Genomic DNA, 20640 nt, shown 5'->3' with positions numbered 1-20640 from the left:
TCGGCTGTTGTCTGCTCTTTGGTCGGGTTGTTGTCTCTTTGACATATTCCCCATTTCCATTCTCAATTGTATAACTCTAGAAAGGTAAAAGTGACGCCACCCAAATTCAAACTTGATCTGTGTTTTGTGGTAATAAGCATTGTGTATAAGTGTCCTAACATTTGGTTGAAGCAAACTAAAGTTAGAGATCGGAAACCAATTTTGGGACGTACGGACGTACAGACGGACAAGGGTAAAACTTAATGTCTCCTCCGCTACGACGGGGGCATAAAATTAAAGCAAACAATAAGCCTTCTTATTACTAAACCTATGAACCGGGGCGGATCCTGCCATTTTTAAGGGGGGCTCCAACCATAAGTCCCCATTCAAAGCATTGATTGTCAAAAAAAGGGTGGTCCCCACACACACATGGATCTGCCACTGTATGAAGTTTACGATGGACTACAAGTTCTACAAAACAGATCATATTTAATAAAAACTAAAGCATACAATAAACATTGTCCAAAACTCTACTAAACCTATGGAAAGTTTACGAGGGACACCAAGTTATGCTTAACAGATCATATTAAATAAACTTAAGCATACAATAAACATTCACACAGTTATGGCGCTCATATCTCATGGAATGAATGTAAATTAATTCAAAATGATTCCTTACGACAATGAAGTATCTTTTTGGGATTCTGTTTCCGAAGCTTTTTTCTAATTCGGAAGCCCTCAAAAATCTCTATTGACGGCTAAAATAAATCAGAAAGTTCAAACTCCCCTCAGACACAGAATCCGTAAATGGCATAATATGGAGATGATAAAACGATGTCTTGCATCCAACTTGGTCCCTGAGTTAAGTGAAGATCCCGTAACACTTATCAATTTTGAGCAAACTTGAGTTGTTGTGTGCTTTCCCCCATTTTCTTACAAAGAATGAAACAATCATTTCAAACTTTAAGATCTACCAGTATTTGCATGTAGCTTTTTTTAAAAAATCCTCAAAAACACACTGCTCTGTAAACTTACTGTACCTATCAATATGCTATGCCTGTTGATGTCCCAAAAATATTGCATATTGATAACATTCAATTTACTTTTAAAATAAGAAAAAATAGCAAGTTTTGTTGGATCGTAAATTGACTAGAATGTATTATTAAAAAAATGGCTAATATTCCTCAGCCATTATTAGCACTACGAGTGCAGACCATCCCGTGAAAGGATGACTGCCTTTTCCATTTCCACTTTTATCATCATACTGTTCCCAAATATAACCAGTCCTTCTGTATTCTTTGATTATATTGCTGACCACATTATTTCTCAGTTCAGTATAAATGCCATTAGCTAACTTTTGATATTGTCCCTCAGTTTTAGCATAATGGTTAAGTGCGCCTAATGTGAGGTAGTTCATATTTATCCATATTGCACCTCTCCAATATGGCGGATCATGTTCTGTGTTGTGTCTATTGTACAAAGGAGCGGTCCTTGCAAGTGATCGTAATCCAAAATTGGTCCATAATAAATCTGGATTTTTCAAGTCTCCAAGAGTTTTGAATAACTGAACAGAATTTGGATCTACAAATTTAAGTAAGAATGGAAATAAACTAACATAACCAAACGCATTAATAAATTGATATGTTGGTTCTGCTTTGACCATTCTCTCTTTCTGCATTGGTGGCAAATTATTTGGATGGACATTTGGTGGCGGCTTTGGTTTAACTAGTGATATTTTATCAGTATGTAAACCATAATCAGCAAATCGCTGCTTTTGTGGCCACCAATGAAGAGTTTGTAACAGTTTATTATCGGAAAGAACAGCGTAAGTTGCCTTGTATTCGGAACTATCTTTCCCGACTGCATCGGCAATGTCTGCAAGTATCCCGGATGCTAATGCAATCCAACACCTAAGATCCACATGCCTCTCATCGACTGTTGGGTGAGAGGCTCGAGGAAAATCATCAAGACCAGATGTTAACGTTTTCGGATTAAGCTCATGTTTTGGATGGAAGTCTCTTCCTCTCCATCGATACGTCAATGGCTGAGAGCCTCTTTGAGTGGAATTGTACCAATCAAACCAAGTTTTTAGACGAGGAAAAATACTCTCTAAGAAATGCCTGTCTTTTGGATCGGTACTTCCTTTCATTTCACTGACTAGTCTTTGAAGTGGAAGGAACAGAGTTGGTGGATTTGCATTCTCATTATGTTGCACCACAAACTCAACAGGAACTCTCGCTCGCGCCTCGTCTCCTAAAATCTGTTCTCGCGGTATCCATCCCTCTATATTTATGAGATCAAACCAGTGTGATAAGATGTCTTTCGAAATTGTACTGTCCCATCGACTTATCAATAAATTGTGGAATCCTTCGTCCCATAAAAATCCCCGAGGGAAGAAGGAACGCGATGGAACGGCGGTATACAAGGCGGCAGGCCAATACTCGATTGGCTTGTCATTGTACCTAGACTGTACCACTGAAGAACCGTAAAAATACCCTATGCCTCCAATCATATTACTCATAGCTGCTTTCGCAAAGTCAATATCGGCAGAATTATAACCCTTTTCTTCCAAAGCAAATGTTTTAGTAAATCTCTTATCAAATGCAGTTGAATATTTCGTTAATTCCTGCTGAAAGATGTCTCCTGACAAAGTATTCGGTCGGTTTACAAAGCTACCAGATTCATACACAATTTCTATTTCAGACGGGAGCTGTACAGTAACTTGGTAGACCATGATGTTCGGACCGCCTGGACTCTCCCGTGGTACCAGTCGTCCACCTAAAGCGAAGAATGGCAGTGTATGCTCTTTGTCCCAAGCTTTAACTTGAAAAGCATTTTTCACTAAATCGGTAATTTTGTCTAATCGTGAAACGTGAGAAATTAGATGATTATACTTCGCAGAATTCGGTCCTTTCTGTTTTGAAAACGAAAGACTGAAGTCTCCCAATTCCTCGGAGGATCCTGTAACTGCCGAAAGTCGGTTTTTGATTAATTCTTGTTGTAAGGTTCCCTGTCCATCCAAGGCTACATAGAACATAAGGGAAACGACCGTCTCTTTGGCGGATCCCTGAAAACAAAGATGATAATTGAAATTGTTCGTGATATAAAAAATATGATTACTACATAAATTAAGACATGTTAACAAACTGGATAATAATCATGGATACCCAATAAAAGTTCTTAGCTCGAACAAAATAAACTTTACACAGAGATATGTCTCGCCTATCGGCATATAATTCAAATTACAGAAAAGGACAATCTGATGGACAGCAACTTTGCTACAAATGTAATTAATTCAAAGTCGCTGGACCATGAACTAGTGGGCATGGCCTCGAAACTGAGATGTACAGACAGTAATGTAACTTAGAAAATATCGTTGTCTATCATAAGTGGTTCCTATATCAAACTTACTAAAGCAGAAAACTTAACATTGAACATTGGTAATTAATTGAAAGTCACTGGACCATGGCCTACGGAGGGAAAGGCCTCAAAATAGTCTTTCAACTGATATGTAAGTAATGCAACTTTATAGAAAATATCATGTTGTTCCTATCAAACTGACTTAAGCAGAAAACTTAACATTGAAAATTGCTAATTAATTCAGTCACTTGACCATAACCTAGGGGAAAGGGCCTCAAAATAGTCGTCAAACAGATATGTACTGATAGTAAGTAATAGAAAATATCATCGAACATCTATCACAAATAGTTCCTATCAAACTAACTTAAGCAGAAAACTTAACATTGAAAATTGCTTATTAATTGAAAGTAGCTGGACCAATATGTAGGGGGCAGGGCCTCGAAATAGTCTTAAAACTGATATGAACTGATAGTTTTGCATGCGCAACTTTTTAGAAAATACTTAACAATTGTTGACGCCAAAGACGACGCCGCGGTTACCGGAAAAGCAACACCTATGTCTCGCCTTGCGCAACTTTCGTCGCAGGCAAGACAACCATATGCCTGCATCTGTAATGAATAATTTCGATAATCTTATTATGATGGATCGATTGGTGTTTCACGTCCAGTGGCAAATTTAACATACAAATAAGGACGAGAACGTGTCTTTATAATATGAATAACATATAATTCCTGTGCTGTACTAGACCTCAACTCTGAACACTAAATTTCATTGCCTGGCGAAGCTGCCGCAAAAATAAACTGTTCTTTACTTGTCTTTGGCTTGATCCTGTCTGATTTGTTCGAATCCATGTATTATCTTACGCACTTGAGACCAGCTCACATGCAATCATGAGCCACTGCATCGCTATATTATGAACTTGTTTATAGAAAAACTGATATATATATATACTGTAAATTCAGAAATTTTGATAATTGCAAAAAGTCCTACGGAATAGGTTTCGTTAATATTATTTTTGAGCATCATTACCTGAAATCGTAAAAATTAATCTCACATTATCATCATTGCTCCACAATCACAATAATATATGCACGCCAAAATTTGTGAAATTATAGTTATACTTTTAATGATATTGTAAGATTGCTTTTTTTCAACAGATGGACAGTCATGCACAACACAAATCCTCCGCATTCATATCCTTATTTGAACTTATTAAAATAACAAAACTTTTTGTATAGGTTGTGAACCAGAACAATTAAAGTTCCGTGTAAATTATGCTTTTAAGGTTACCATTCATTTCAACCTTCATTTCTTTAGAGTTCTTTAATAATTTTGGCAAAATACAGTAAGAGGAGAGAATAAACAAGAAATTCGTGTAGTATTTTGTTTGCAATAATATGATTGAACCTTGGATTATGATGCGTCGTGACAGTTTGCCAAGTTATGTATTTTAGTTTTCTGGAGATTTTCAAAACCTTTTTAGTGTCAATCAATGCAAAAGATGTATAGTAATTTTCTCTGTATGTTTTACTGTAAACAGAGTCAAGTCAAGTTTTAGCCGGAGAGCTAATATACGGAAAATAATTTAATGTGATTTTGAAAATGACCCAGCTGGAGAGATGCAAGATAAAACAACCGTGCTTTTCAGTTTTAAATGTAGCCTCTCGGGAGCCTGAGGCACTTGCACGGATTTATTTTGCCCAAGGATTTGTATAGTAAATTTGTACTATACAAATCCTTGTTTTGCCCAAATACAAAAAATCGTCAACACTTGTCAAAGCATATACTATATACCGGTGTAATTCCCTACAGTTTTTTTAGGTACCATTTCCCACTTCTTTTTTTTTTAAATTGACAACATTTTGTTAGGGAATTTCAAAGGGATATCATGTCGAATAAGTTAAAATTCATTGATTTTTAAGAAGACGATTTTAGTCTTGTCATATCTCTAAATCTAGAGATTTGGGATTTTAATAGTTTCTATATTCCCTGATATTTTTATTCTTCTAGGTTTGCTATAACAGTACATAATAAAACGCAGCTTGATACGACCGCAGAGGTCGAACCCTGAACAGTTGGGGCAAGTATGGACACAACATTCAAGCTTGATACAGCTCTGAATTTGGATTGTGATTAAATATTTGACACAGCATAGGTTTCTGACACAGAATGAATGTGGTCTAAGAACTTAAAATTTAAATTGGACATTCACCTATTATGGTCCAATATCCAAAATCTAAATACATGGTTAGATTCAGCATATCAAAGAACCCCAAGAATTCAATTTTTGATGAAATCAAACAAAGTTTAATTTTGGACCCTTTTGACTTCAATGTGGACAAAGTTGATAACGGGGCCCAAAAATCAAAAATCTAAATACATGGTTAGATTCAGCATATCAAAGAACCCCATATATTCAATTTTTGTTGAAATCAAACAAAGTTTAATTTTGGACCCCGATTTGGACCAACTTGAAAACTGGGCCCATAATCAAAAATCTAAATACATGTTTAGATTCGGCATATCAAAGAACCCTAAGAATTCAATTTTTGTTAAAATCAAACTAAGATTAATTTTGGACCCTTTGCACCTTAATGTAGAACAAATTGAAAACGGAACCAAAAATTAAGAATCTAAATACACGGTTAGATTCGGCATATCAAAGAACCTCAATAATTCAATTTTAGATGAAATCAAACAAAGTTTAATTTTGGACCCTTTGGACCTCAATGTGGACCAATTTAAAAACGGGGCCCAAAGTCCAAAAACTTAATACGGTTAGATTCAGCATATTAAAGAACCCTATTGAAATTGGTCAAGAAATAAGCAATTTATAGGAAGTATCTTCTTTTGCACAATACTGTGCAATTGAATATTTCTTGCTATTGCGCAATACTGTACAATTGACAATTTCTTGCTATTGCGCAATATTGTGCTATTGGATATTTCTTGCTATTGCGCAATACTGTGCAACTGAAGATTTCTTGCTATTGCGCAATACTGTGCAATTGAAGATTTCTTGCTATTGTATAATACTGTGCAATTGAAAATTTCTTGATATTGCACAATACTTATTATATAATAATTTACACATCCTGTTTGGTGTGTATCTCCTACCATATCAATATTATTTGCTTTTAAATATAAATCAGAAATAACCAACTTAAAATGGAAAATTTTACAAGAAAGAAAAAAGGAAAAAAAAAAAATCCCCCCCCCCCCAAATTTTTTGAACCCCCTTATGATTCATCACCCCCAAACTCAATCCCAGCCTTCCCTTTGTGGTATGGTACCTTGCAGTACAATTTCAGAGAGATCCATACACTTGAACACAAGTTATTGTCTGGAAACTAGAAAAATATGTTTTTTGGCCCCTTTTTGGCCCCAAATTCCTAAACGTTTTGGGCAATTACCCCCAAACTCAATTCCAGCTTTTCCCTTTATGATATGGAACCTTGTAGTACAATTTCAGAAATATCCAAACACTTACACACAAGTTATTGTCATGAAACTAGAAAAATGCTTGTTTTTTTGCCCTTTTTTGGCCCCTTATTCCTAATATTTTGAGGCAATTACCCCAAAATCAATTCCAGCCTTTCCTTTGTGATATGGAACCTTGTGGTACAATATCAGAGAGATCCATACACTTACACACAAGTTATTGTCTGGAAACTAGAAAAATGCTTATTTTTGGCCCCTTTTTGGCCCCTTATTCCTAAACGTTTTGGGCAATTACCCCCAAACTCAATTCCAGCTTTCCCTTTGTGATATGGAACCTTGTAGTACAATTTCAGAAAGATCCATACACTTACACACAAGTTATTGTCATGAAACTAGAAAAATGCTTGTTTTTTGCCCTTTTTTGGCCCCTAATTCCTAATATTTTGAGGCAATTACCCCCAAAATCAATCCCAGCATTCCCTGCGTGATATGGAACCTTGTGGTACAATATCAGAGAGAGCCATACACTAACACAGTCATGTTATGTCTGGAAGTTACAAAAATGCTTATTTTTGGCCCCTTTTTGGCCCCTAATTCCTTAACTGTTGGTACCATAACACCCAAAATCAATCCCAACCTTCTTTTTGTGGTATTGAACCTTATGGTAAAATTTTATAGAGATCCATTCACTTAAACTAAAGTTAGAGTGCGAAAACCAATGTGTCTTGGGAGGACGCCGGACGACGACGACGACGACAACGACGACGCCAACGTCATACCAATATACGACCGCAAAATTTTTTGCGGTCGTATAAAAACCAATAGCAACTACAAGATTGATATCCCTAGTACATACATTTCTGAACCTTTAAGTAAGATTTAAACAGAGTGTTTGTTACCAGAAAAGTGCCAATCAGAAAAGCAAGAACTTCAATCAAATACATGTAGGAGTATGGAACGCCTCAGCTGTCTTATGTGGAACTCTGATATTACTTTATGTTGTTTTATTATTACTTGATGATATTTTGTCTTTACTTAATATGGTTTTGACATTACGTAATGATGTTTTGATATAACTCAATATGGAATAGTCATTACTTAATGATATTTCGGTATTACACGATATGGTTTCGTATTGACTTGATATAGTTTTGTCATTACTCAATATGGTTTTGTCATTACTCGATGTGGTTTCACCATTATTTAATGTGGTTGTGTCATTAGTCAATGTGGTTTTAACATTACTTGATGTGAATGTGACTTAACGTTATGTAGTTGTTTCATTACATGATGTGGTTTTGTTATTTCGTAATGATGATTTGCCTATTCTTTATATGGTTTTAACATTACGTAATGATGTTTCAAAATTTGACGATTTTACACTACATGATGTGTTTGTTTCATTATTTGATGTGGTCCTGTCATTCTTTGATGTGGTTATCCCATTACTTGATGAGGTAAAATCACGTGACCAATTCGGAAAAAACCTGTTCTATTTTTAGATAGATTTCCATGTTGTATGTGCCTTGGATGAGTGCGGCCATCCATCGAATTAGAGTTCAAATTAAAGTTAGGGTTACTGTTTTAGTAGAACTTTGAGTTAGTCTCCGATTCCGAATTCAAGTCATTATTAGAATTAAAGTTTTAGTTAGCAGTGAGTTTCGAGTTGGACTTCAAGTTTGAGTCACATTTAAAGGTAGAGTTCTAGTTACACCATTAAATTTGAGTCACTTTTTGAGTGTGAGTGAGATTCGAATTTAAGTCTCATTTAGATTAATTAAGATTTTGAGTTGAAATTTGTGCTATCTTATATGAGTTCGTAATTAAATTTTCTATCGCGGAACAAGGACTTTTGCTCGGGATTCCGAAAAGAGGACTCCGGGGTATGCGTACAAAAGATAAACAATGTTACAGTATACAAAACGCAACATAGAAGTTGAAATAAAGTTAGATGTGATGTGATTGACAATGAGACAACTATCCACCAGAGTTTAAATGCAGTGGATGTAAGAAATCATATATAGGCAACCGTACAGCCTTCAACACACCATATAGTCAGCTATAAAAGGCCACCATGCACCATGTGAAAAAATTCAAACGAAAAAACAAACGGTCTTATTTATATTTAAACAATCTACAAAAAAAATGACACACATTTATACAACGACAACAACTTCGTGCTCCTGACTTGGGGCAGGTACATAAAGAAAGTGCACGTGGCGGAGTTTAACATGTATGTGAGCGCTAAATCCTTACCTTACATCGGACTGTTACACTTGTGTAACAGCACAACACGAGAAAAAAATGTAAACTAGACAAAGTGATGCCCCGCTTTCAACTCATTTAACCGCTTATACCCCAAAAATGAAAAAAAAAGTTCAATTATCTCCCAAAAGAGCAAAAGATAATAAAAATAAAAACCCTGACCACATGCACACCTTCAATATATGTACAAACAGCCAGCAGAGCGAAAACTTCCTAGCATTCAAACTGTAGGAGGAGTTATGCGGAATAACTATATACCCATAATGGGACGGACAGACAGGTGTAAAACAATATCCCCCCCCCCCCCCCAACTTTCAGTTGCGGTGGCATACAAAACAGTTTCATTTGGCTGACTCAATAGATCGGTATGACTGGGTAATATAAATCCATCGGGGTGATCTCGGATGCTCCAGAAAGGCACCCGCCGTGTTATTCGAGAAAGTACAAACCCAGTGATTTGGTTTTATTTGGTAGTTCACATTCAAGAAAAAGATGACGGTATTATGGTTACGACCACTGGAACATGTCCGTCGTCACATGTGAAACAGATATTCCAAAAAGTTTATTTTTCAATTAGTGCGAGGTAGATCAGGGAATTCAATTGATTACAAATAAAAGATTGATAATTGTATAAGTTCAAATGATCATTTACGCTAAAAAAAAAATTGGAGAATTCTTATTTTATAGTATTGATGCTTTGTCGCTAAGTCCGAGCCCCCTCCCCACGTTACCCTGTAACTTTAGTGTGAGTTGATTTGAAGCGCTTCATTTGTTAACATTAAAGTTCAAGTCGTTTGATTTGTGTCGAGCCTGCGACATCAATGTAGCGGCAGTGAGACCCAAAAAACATTTATTTCGTCGTCGATAGTGGCGTCGGCGTCTCTATCTCAATTCTTTTTTTATTTCTATTGAGTTTAACCTTTCATTATACATGTTACTAAACACGTATGCCATTATAATTTTGTACTTTTAGAATATCATACTGTATTTGTTTACCTCAACTATTGTATCTGTATTTATATATCTATCCATCTATCTATCTATCTATCTATAGATCGTTAGGTTTCTAGTTTTTCACATTTTTCATTTCGGGACCTTTTATAGCTTACTATAGGGTATGGGTTTTGCTTATTGTTGAAAACCATACAGTTTTATTTTAGTTAAATAAAACCGAATTAAACTGTTTTGACATGATGAATTTGTAAACCTCCATGAAGTGTTTTAAAACTTGTATAGGAGTATAGGAGTTGTTCTTCAATTTCAAGAAAAAGCATCTACAGAAAAACATTTTTTTTAATTTTGTTTTTACCGATAAATATATAGATAAATGTACAGCCGATCAACATGACGCTTTTACACTTACAGCAACAATATCAGGCGAGACATAGGGTTCCGTGGAATATTTTACAAATTTATTACAAAAATACTGCTTCCGTTTGAGAACTTAGGATAAAAACAACAAGACAAAGTGGTTTGGGGATATCCCAATTATGTAAGAAATACTGTAAACTTTTTAATACTTTTTTTCTTATTATTGTCTGCCGGTTACCTTTTTCATGCTAAATAACTCTGAACAACCACTCGAGCTTTAATTTGAACTTTAACTCAATGGATAGCGATACCCATCCAAAGCACATATTGAAATCTGTTTAAAAATAGAACATATTTTTTCCGAATTGGTCACGTGGTTTTACCTCATCAAGTAATGGGATGACCACATCAAAGAATGACAGTACCACATCAAATAATGAAACAAACACATCATGTAGTGTAAAATCGTCAAATTTTGAAATATCATTACGTAATGTAAAAAACATATAAAGAATATTATAGGCAAATCATCATTACGAAATAACAAAACCACATCATGTAATGAAACAACTACATAACGTTAAGTCACATTCACATCAAGTAATGTTAAAACCACATTGACTAATGACACAACCACATTAAATAATGGTGAAACCACATCGAGTAATGACAAAACCATATTGAGTAATGACAAAAATATATCAAGTCAATACGAAACCATATCGTGTAATATCGAAATATCATTAAGTAATGACTATGCCATATTGAGTTATATCAAAACATCATTACGTAATGTCAAAACCATATTAAGTAAAGACAAAATATCATCAAGTAATAATAAAACAACATAAAGTAATATCAGAGTTCCACATAAGACAGCTGAGGCGTTCCATATAGGAGCAACAATGTTGCTGGATGAATGTAAACTGTTGTACTGGTAATTTAAGTTTGGTCATTGTTCAACACTGTTCTGATCAATTTGAACTGCTTTACTGATATGGAACTCTTTGCATATCACTTAACTATATATCAATAACTTATTATTTTGCAGGGACATTTGTTCTGGCAAAATAATTACATTTACCCTACAACGTATTTTATATAGGTTGGTAGTTTACAGGGCTGTACTATTATAGTAAAGAAATATATTTCAAACACTTCAAAGTGGGATTGTTTTTACTGCTACATGTACCTATAGATGTCATATTAAGAGTGCAGTGAATCTCTTGTAAATTTGACTTATTTTTAGACATCAATCCTACCATTTATCTCACCCAGTAAAATAACAAAAAGAAATATAAAAGAATGACAATAAAATCATTATAGGAAAAGCACTTAATTCTCTACATTACTGTTATCATCATTAAAAAATTCACATGTACAAACAAAACAATGATAAATAGCTTTATAGTTTACCATTTCTATAAAATACGGAAATGTCTGCAGTTTCTTGCATTTATCATGAAATATATTATATTATTATATATAAATGATTAATCCTTTTAAGGAAATAACTGTTCTAAATAAAAATTATATGGCTATATCTGGAATAATTTTGAATTCTGGAAAATTGATTAGAAATGTATAATGAAAGCTAGCCCAACTAAATATGCTAAAGTGGGTTAGCCATGTATGCAAGGCTAAGGTTCAGGTTACTTTCACTAATATTTCAGTATGAACTAACTAATCCCCCCTTAGCCCTTAACCCTCCTAAATTGGGTTAGTTTTCAGTATGCATTTCTTTTCAATAAAAATATCCTGAATTCAAAATTATTCCAGATTCAAATAATTCCTTGTTTAAATATTAATCTCACATTATTATCATTGCTCAACAATCACAATAATATATGCACACCTAAATTTATGAACATATAGTAATACTTTTAATGATATACGTCTCTGAGAAAACTAGAAAAAATTGTGAAGATTGCTTTTTTCAACAGATGGGCAGACATGCACAACACAATCCTTTGCATTAATAAGCTCATTTGAACTTACTAAAATAACAAGACTTTTTTTTATAGGTTGTGAACCAGAACAATGAAAGTTCTGTTTAAATTATGGGTTGACGGTTAACATGGTTAACATTCATTTAAATCTTCATTTCTTGAGAGTCCTTTAGTAATTTTGGCAAAATATACTGTAGTAAGAGGAGACAAAAATCAAGAATCTAACTTATATTATTTACTATGCTTTGAGTGAGAAACTGAAACTGGGAAAATTGGACAGCAAAATATGATCTAGAAATAAGTCAACATGGCCCAAATTGTCAATCAATTCTTTATTCATGTAATGATAGTTATTACTTTTAACATATTTAAGGCATGTGGGTAAAATAAGTTTATTACATGTATGAAGTAGTCCCAATATGTACATGAAAACACCCTGATATGAAATAAATTATAAATGCTACATGCAGGTTTGCAAAGATTTATTAACACATACAATTATTATATATAAATATAAGGAGATAAAACCTAGGAAAAAGGATTTCAACAACTACAGGTCAACATGACCTTCAACAATGAGAACACCCATACTTTATGTGTTTGGAATGGGAGGAGTTCAAACATTTGGTTGCTTGTACATGTACACTTGTATGTTAATACATGTATGTACTTCAATGTGCATTGTATATATATTAACTTGACAAATCCAGTGTTATAAAAAGATCCTTCCATTCTATAAAATACAGGTAGCCAAAAAAGATGCTTCAGATTATAATTATTTGAGTTACAACGCGCTATACTATATGGACTCATCAAAATCAGCTGAGAAAAAGTGAGGAGTCCCAGGATTTGCCCTTAAATTTCATAGTGAGAACTCTGAATGATAGATGTACATGTACTCTTACTGTTATATTATATAATCATGTATATAAAACAACTTCCTGTATCTCCATTTGACATCCTTTGAACCTCATGTACAAGGTACTATACAATTGCTTCAAGCCTTTGATTTAATGTAGTTCATACCACATGATTTATTGAATACATGGATTAAATTGATTTCTTTTCTACTAAAATATTAAAAAAAAAACAAATTTGTTTTGTCACATTAAAAAAAAAATACAGATGCCATGAATTTTGTAAAACTTGATATATATATATATATTTAAAAAAAAATCAGTTTAAATACCATAACAACTGAAAGATAAAGCAATAAATAGAACTTTCCAAAACATAAACAGGTAAACTGAAACATGTGAACATGGTGAAATGTAGCAATTTTGAAAATATGAAGAAAACAATTTCATTATATTCATGTTTGAGTGTTCCTGATAAAGGTAAATCCAGAAACGTGCATCTGACGCATGAAATTATAATGTGTTATTTTCTTTTAATATGTATTTACTGATACTCATTACACATTAGAGAACTTGGTTTGAAAACAAGATGCTCATGCTTTGTTATCAGACAATGAATCTTGATGAGAATTTTAGAATATTTATTGCTCAGCTCATTATCCAAATTTTTGTCAATTTGCTTTTATTTATGGTCAAATCCATAGTTGACATGTCATAACTAAGTCATGACCCTGGTCACTAAGCCATCATGGTAACTTGCTAAAATCCATAAATGTGGGATGAATGCAATAGAATTGAAAATTAAACAACACATACCTACAAAAACTTAATTAAAATGAGATATCATTCCAAACTTGAAGCATACAAGTAACCTTCATCTTGAGAGTTGACATTTTATATACTCATAAAAATCCAGATATTATTTCTACAAAATTGGGAAAAGTTCTAGAAAAATGTTCAGACTGGTTAGCAGATAATAGACTGTCTTTACATCTAGGAATAAAATGCTCCGCTGGACCGCAGAGGTCGAACCCTGAACAGTTGGGGCACGTATGGACACAACATTCAAGCTTGATACAGCACTGAATTTGGATTGTGATTAAATATTTGACACAGCACAGGTTTCTGACACAGAATGAATGTGGTCTAAGAACTTAAAATTTTTTAATTTACCTATTCAGACCATATCATTTTTATTTGCTTTTATATATAAATCAGAAATAACCAATTTAAAATGGAAAATTTTAAAGAAAAAAATTCGTAAGGGTTCCGCGGAACCCAGTGTCTCGCCTACTTTTTCTGTTAATCGCAGGCTCAACAAAAATGAGGAAGTAAATCAATGAAAATATTCCTCTTGATACTATCTTTTGATTGTAAGAAGCTTCTGTCCAAGTTTGGTAAAAATCCAGGATAGTTTATGAATCTAATAAATGTTTAAAAACTTAAACTGCAGACTGAATGTAATGTTAACTGGAAGAACAAAAAAACAAAATTTCCTTCTAGATATTAGCATTTGATCATAAACAAGCTTCTGTCCAAGTTTGGTACAAATCCAAAATAGTATAAGAAAGTTATTAAAATTTTAAAAACTTTAACCACAGAGTGAATGTGTTGTTTCCTGGCAGAAAATCTAAGTCCATTTAAAGTAAAATACGGAAAAAAATGGATTTATTTTTTTACAAAATTTCCTTCTAGATTCTAGCTTTTGATCATAAACAAGCTTCTGTCCAAGTTTGGTACAAATCCAAAATAGTATAAGAAAGTTAATAAAATTTTAAAAACTTTAACCACAGAGTGAATGTGTTGTTTCCTGGCAGAAAATCTAAGTCCATTTAAAAGTAAAAATAAGGAAAAAATGGATTTTTATTTTTACAAAATTTACTTCTGGATACTATCTTATGATCATAAACAAGCTTCTGATCAAGTTTGGTGCAAACCCAGGATAGTTTAAGAAAGTTATTAAAATTTCAAAAACTTTAACCACAGAGTGAATGTAATATTTCCCAGCAGAAAAACTAAGTCCATTTATAAGTAAAATACGGAAAAAATGGAATTTTATTTTTACAAAATTTACTTCTGGATACTATCTTATGATCATAAACAAGCTTCTGTCCAAGTTTGGTAGAAATCCAGGATAGTTTAAGAAAGTTATTAAAATTTCAAAAACTTTAACCACAGAGTGAATATTTGTGGACGCCGCCGACGACGACGACGCCGACGGAATGTAGGATCGCTATGTCTCGCTTTTTCGACTAAAGTCGAAGGCTCGACAAAAAAGGAAAAAAAAATCCCCCCCCAAATTTTTTGAACCCCCTTATGATTCATCAACCCCAAACTCAAACCCAGCTTTCCCTTTGTGATATGCCTATGGGACCTTGTAGTACAATTTCATAAAGATCCATACACTTACACACAAGTTATTGTCCTGAAACTAGAAAAATGCTTGTTTTTTGCCCCTTTTTGGCCCCTAATTCCTAAAATTTTGAGGCAATTACCCCCAAAATCAATCCCAGCCTTCCCTTTGTGGTATGGTACCTTGCAGTACAATTTCAGAGAGATCCATACACTTGAACAAAAGTTATTGTCTGGAAACTAGAAAAATGCTTATTTTTGGCCCCTTATTCCTAAACGTTTTGGGCAATTACCCCAAAACTCATTTCCAGCTTTCCCTTTGTGATATGGAACCTTGTAGTACAATTTTAGAAAGATCCATACACTTACACACAAGTTATTGTCATGAAACTAGAAAAATGCTTGGTTTTTTGCCCCTTTTTTGGCCCCTATTGGCCTAATTCCTAAAATTTTGAGGCAATTACCCCCAAAATCAATCCCAGCATTCCCTTTGTGATATGGAACCTTGTGGTACAATGTCAGAGAGATCCATACACTAACACACAAGTTATGTCTGGAAGTTACAAAAATGCTTATTTTTGGCCCCTTTTTGACCCCTAATTCCTTAACTGTTGGTACCATAACCCCTAAATTCAATCCTAACCTTCCTTTTGTGGTATTGAACCTTATGGTAAAATTTCATAGAGATCCATTCACTTAAACTAAAGTTAGAGTGCAATGTGTCTTCGGACAACGACGACAACGTCATACCAATATACGACCGCAAAATTTTTTTGTGATCGTATAAAAACTGAATGCAAGCTTTTTGGACCTCCAAAAAAGATTAGACAAAATATTAATTTTCAGGTCAAATGTAATGATCACCTTATCAAATCGACAAATTGTGTCAAATATTTAGGAGTTCACATTGATAATTTTTTAAATTGTGAACAAATAGTTTCCAATATCATCACTGATCATAAAAAAAGTTAATGCAAGATTTAGATTTTTATATAGAAATGCCAAATGTTTGGATACTAGATCAAGGATGACTCTCGCATCTGCTCTGATACAATGCTATTTTGATTATTCTTGCTCTTCATGGTATAGTAGTCTGGGCAAAGGGATGACAAAAAATTTGCAAGTTGTACAGAATATTTTAGATAAAGTGAATATGCTATGTGTAAAAGATAGAGTTAGTCAACTTAGATTAAACCATGTATTCAATATATACCATGGACATGCTCCAGAGTATTTATGTGAACATTTTGACTTGAACAATCATAATACCAGAAGTGCTGCACATAATAATTATTTTGTACCAAATGTTAAAAACTGTAATAAAAACAGCTTTGTCTATAACGCTATACAAGACTGGAACAATCTACCAGCCAATATAAAGAATATCAAATTAATCTGCTTTTAAGACTGCAGTTAAAGAACAATTAAAAATAACAGCAAGAAATATAGAAACTGGAGATTTTTTATATGTTTTTTAAGAAACAATTGATCTTTCTTTTTTTTTGGTTAAAGTAAAATTTCAACATATAATTTGAAAATATTATTTTTATAAATTTTTAAACAAGGGACCCCATTGGAAATAAGCTATACTATGTAAGATTTTATGGGACATCCCAGGCTTCTTTCTAAGCACTGTTTTTAAAATATATTATGATACTATTTTAAAAGTATAAACAAGTCTAAATTGAAATCAACGTTTAAACTTATGATTGCGTTGGATAAAAACCGCAATTTTATATGTGTGCATGCAAAACAAATTTCTTGGTAGAGGGGTCTAAATACAGCCCAAATAACATTTTCAAAAAGACAAAAAAGTGAAAAAGTATATTTTAACAAAACGCATTTGACTAACAGGTCGAACAACTGATGTTCTTAAACCCTGCTGACTGCCATGGCGATTGCCAAATAAACGTATCACAAGATGTAACAAAATGGATCTTAATTATCATTTTAATACCAAACAGAAAACAATAAACTTGCGGAAAAAATGGTATACCGCAAACATGAGGTGCAAAAATTTGTACACCATATCCGGATTTCGATAATTAAAATGTCTCTTCAGTGATGTTAGGAATCTAAACAGTATTTGGAAGGCCATATAATTTACCTCAATTTAGGATAGACTCTTGAATTTTGAAGAGTCCAAATAGGATGAACGGATCATATAAACCTAAAGGAAAATATAATACAAGCCCAAACGAAAAATATAAACAAGTCTAAATTGAAAACATTGTTCAAACCTATGATTGCATTGGATAAAAACCGCAATTTTTATATGTGTGCATGCAAAACAAATTTCTTGGTAGAGGGGTCTAAATACAGCACAAACAACATTTTCCAAAAGACCAAAAAGTGAAAAAGTCTATTTTAACAAAATGCATTTGACTAACAGGTCGAACAACTGATGTTCTTAAAAGTATATATATACATGTATATATATATTATTTGTCTTGTGAATTTTTATATTTGTGCTTGAATTTGCCTGAATAAAACTATACTATATTTGTACAACATCATGTTTGCCTCCTACATTAGTAAATAGCATTTACATTGTAATTTGCTACTGGAAGTTACACAGCCATCCGTAATCATAGTGATCTTTTCAATACCCTGTTTGAATAAATTGCAAATAAAAAAAATAGATTATGGTCAATATACCTTTGGTGTGACTGATATTCTGGCTGTCCAATCACCACCATGTTGACCACCAATTCTTTTCACAAACTCTGTTCTTATTTTGTATGTTCTCTCTTCTAATTCCTGTATACCAAAATTAACTCCATCATGTTTCAACCATCCATATTTCTGAAGACTATCTCCTTGGTCGCACCAATGCCTCACTGGAGGAGGCATTTCACGAGCAAATTGTGTCAACCACATAAAACCAAACAGTGGGGACTGTGGTGAACGAGTTTTCATTCCAAAATACAAATTTGGCCTGTACGAACCCCAGAAACGATCAGGATTTACTGTTGCACTGGTCGAATTGTCGTGGTTTATTTTATGAACGTCAAGAGGCATTTTTACCACTTCTTTAAGCATTGTCTGATATCTCCAGTAGCCTATACCCGAAATAACGATTACCATCAGGAAAATTGTGGCGAGATTTGACGGCTTGGTAAAAGACTGTTTAGACTTTGATTTATGCTTAAAATCATTGGTTTTAATTTTTGGATCGTGTGTTCTGTCTTGATTGTTTCTTCTTCTCATTTCGCTGTGTTTTGACATGACTGTTGGTAATTTTCTCGACTAGCTGACGTGGGGCAGGAATCATGCCGGTGTTTACATCGACGTTGTTTTGATGCTTCAATCTTACTTTGGATTATTCGTACTGACAAGCGTTTTCAGACATTAATCAATGAAAATTGTCAAAATTACTGAGTGTTATTGGAAGTAACACGTAAAATATCCGTTTTATTGTAGATCATGAAAACAAACTACAAATGAATAAACACAAAGTAACAGAATTAAACTAAAACTATAAAAAATTTAAAAAAAAATGCAAAAAATCATACTAGATCTATATCATACGAAAAAAAAAAATTAACTGAAATAACATCAATACATTTTCAGAATTTATATAAAAAAAGGCATTCGGATATGACTTAATTAGGGTATACGATAAAGTTTTGATCCTACGATGATTTTTTTTAAAGAAAATTTGCATACAAGCTTTTTTTTACCTATTTAATTAAAATATGTAATAACAAATATACCTTCATGTGCTACAAGAGATAAATGGGGTCGAAATTTTAGACATTTAGTCAAAATTTCGTTTTTTGGAACATTTCTATCCTTTGGATAGACAGATACCTAACTTTTTTGTTTCAAAAGATAAACAAAAGCGGATTTTTGCAAAAAAAACATGGAAATCTTCTTTACATAAGTATGCTCTAAATTTTATAACAAATCTTTGGAAATAATTAATCTTTATCAAAGTTTCATGATTTTAGAAAAAAACGGCTTTTTTTGCTGTATATTATTTATCTAATTCAAAAAAATTTCATCGGTAAATTTTTCATAAAAATTGGTACATATAATCTTCATACGTAATCAAACCTAATGTCATTTTAAAAAAGAGGGGTCCATGAACTCGTTTTCAAGTTAAATCAGTCTGAACTGAGACTACTATAACACATATATAATACTATATATACTGTGTTATAGTAGTCTCAGGTCTGAATGATAAAAATCAGTCGAAAAATGCATCTTTTCCCGATATGTCACAGTTTGACGTTTTCGCATTTCGCGTTTTCGGCGTTTTCGACTGATTCCCTTTATTATAATAATAATAATAATATCTTTATTTAAAGAGAGTAATTAACTCATTTGGATTAAACCAATTTTCAATAAGGCTCTCTACATACAATATCAACTACATGAATAAAACATAATCAATCTACTATTACACACATACAAACAATTATAGATGTATATATACAAAAATATAACAAAAATGATACACCTGTAGTATACATTGTGGTTAAACTTATAAATTTTACACTCACGGTTAAAAATATAATGACTTGTAAGAGTATTTGAAATCAGAAACAGTTTTTTTTTTTTTAATTTCACTGGATAGTGAATTCCACACTTTTGGACCACTAAACGAAAACTTGATTTGTATAAATATACAACGTGAAATTGGCCGCATCCGGCTTTCACACATTTCTGCAATTTCGAAAAGATACTGATAAACTGATTCCATAAATTATCAATGATTCAAGTGAAAAGTAAAATAACAAAAATACCGATCTCTAAGGAAAATTCAAAACGGAAAGTCCCTTATCAAATGGCAAAATAAAAAGCTCAAACACATCAAACGAATGGAAAACAACCGTCATATTCCAGACTTGGTACAGGCATTTTCTTATGTAGAAAATAGTGGAGTAAACCTGGTTTTATAGCTAGCTAAACCTCTCATTTGTATGACAGTCGAATAAAATTCCATTATATTGACAACAATGTGTGAACAAAACAAACAGACATAATAGGAAAAAATGTCAAAAATAAGGGTAACCTTGTGTTATAATCTTAATCACTATAAAAACTAATAAATATGTCAACAAAGAAAATCAAAATGGATAATATAGACAAAGCACATAAGCAAAAATGAAAGACAAGAA

At 33.1% G+C, this 20640-nt stretch overlaps 1 protein-coding gene across 1 annotated transcript; it reads right to left on the bottom strand.

Annotated features, from left to right (window-relative positions):
• Positions 1 to 454: 454 nt before the first annotated feature.
• On the bottom strand, positions 455 to 18804 carry LOC127735561 (mannosyl-oligosaccharide glucosidase-like). Its single transcript, XM_052245793.1, has 2 exons — positions 18173 to 18804; positions 455 to 3046 (listed from the first exon to the last, which is right to left on the bottom strand). The coding sequence occupies exons 1-2, from the start codon at positions 18740 to 18742 to the stop codon at positions 1154 to 1156; spliced, it is 2463 nt and encodes an 820-aa protein (XP_052101753.1). The 5' UTR covers positions 18743 to 18804; the 3' UTR covers positions 455 to 1153.
• Positions 18805 to 20640: the final 1836 nt, after the last annotated feature.

This window comes from Mytilus californianus, unplaced genomic scaffold, assembly GCF_021869535.1.
Source record: "Mytilus californianus isolate M0D057914Y unplaced genomic scaffold, xbMytCali1.0.p SCAF_3, whole genome shotgun sequence".
NCBI lineage: Eukaryota > Metazoa > Mollusca > Bivalvia > Mytilida > Mytilidae > Mytilus > Mytilus californianus.
This window is presented reverse-complemented; position numbering and strand designations above follow the sequence as displayed.

Excerpts from the sequence above, each read along its gene's own strand:
- LOC127735561 (XM_052245793.1), bottom strand. The coding sequence starts at position 18,742 with ATGTCAAAACACAGCGAAATGAGAAGAAGAAACAATCAAGACAGAACA. Across the intron at positions 3,047-18,172 it reads GAATATCAGTCACACCAAAG|GGATCCGCCAAAGAGACGGT; the intron begins GTATATTGACCA and ends CTTTGTTTTCAG.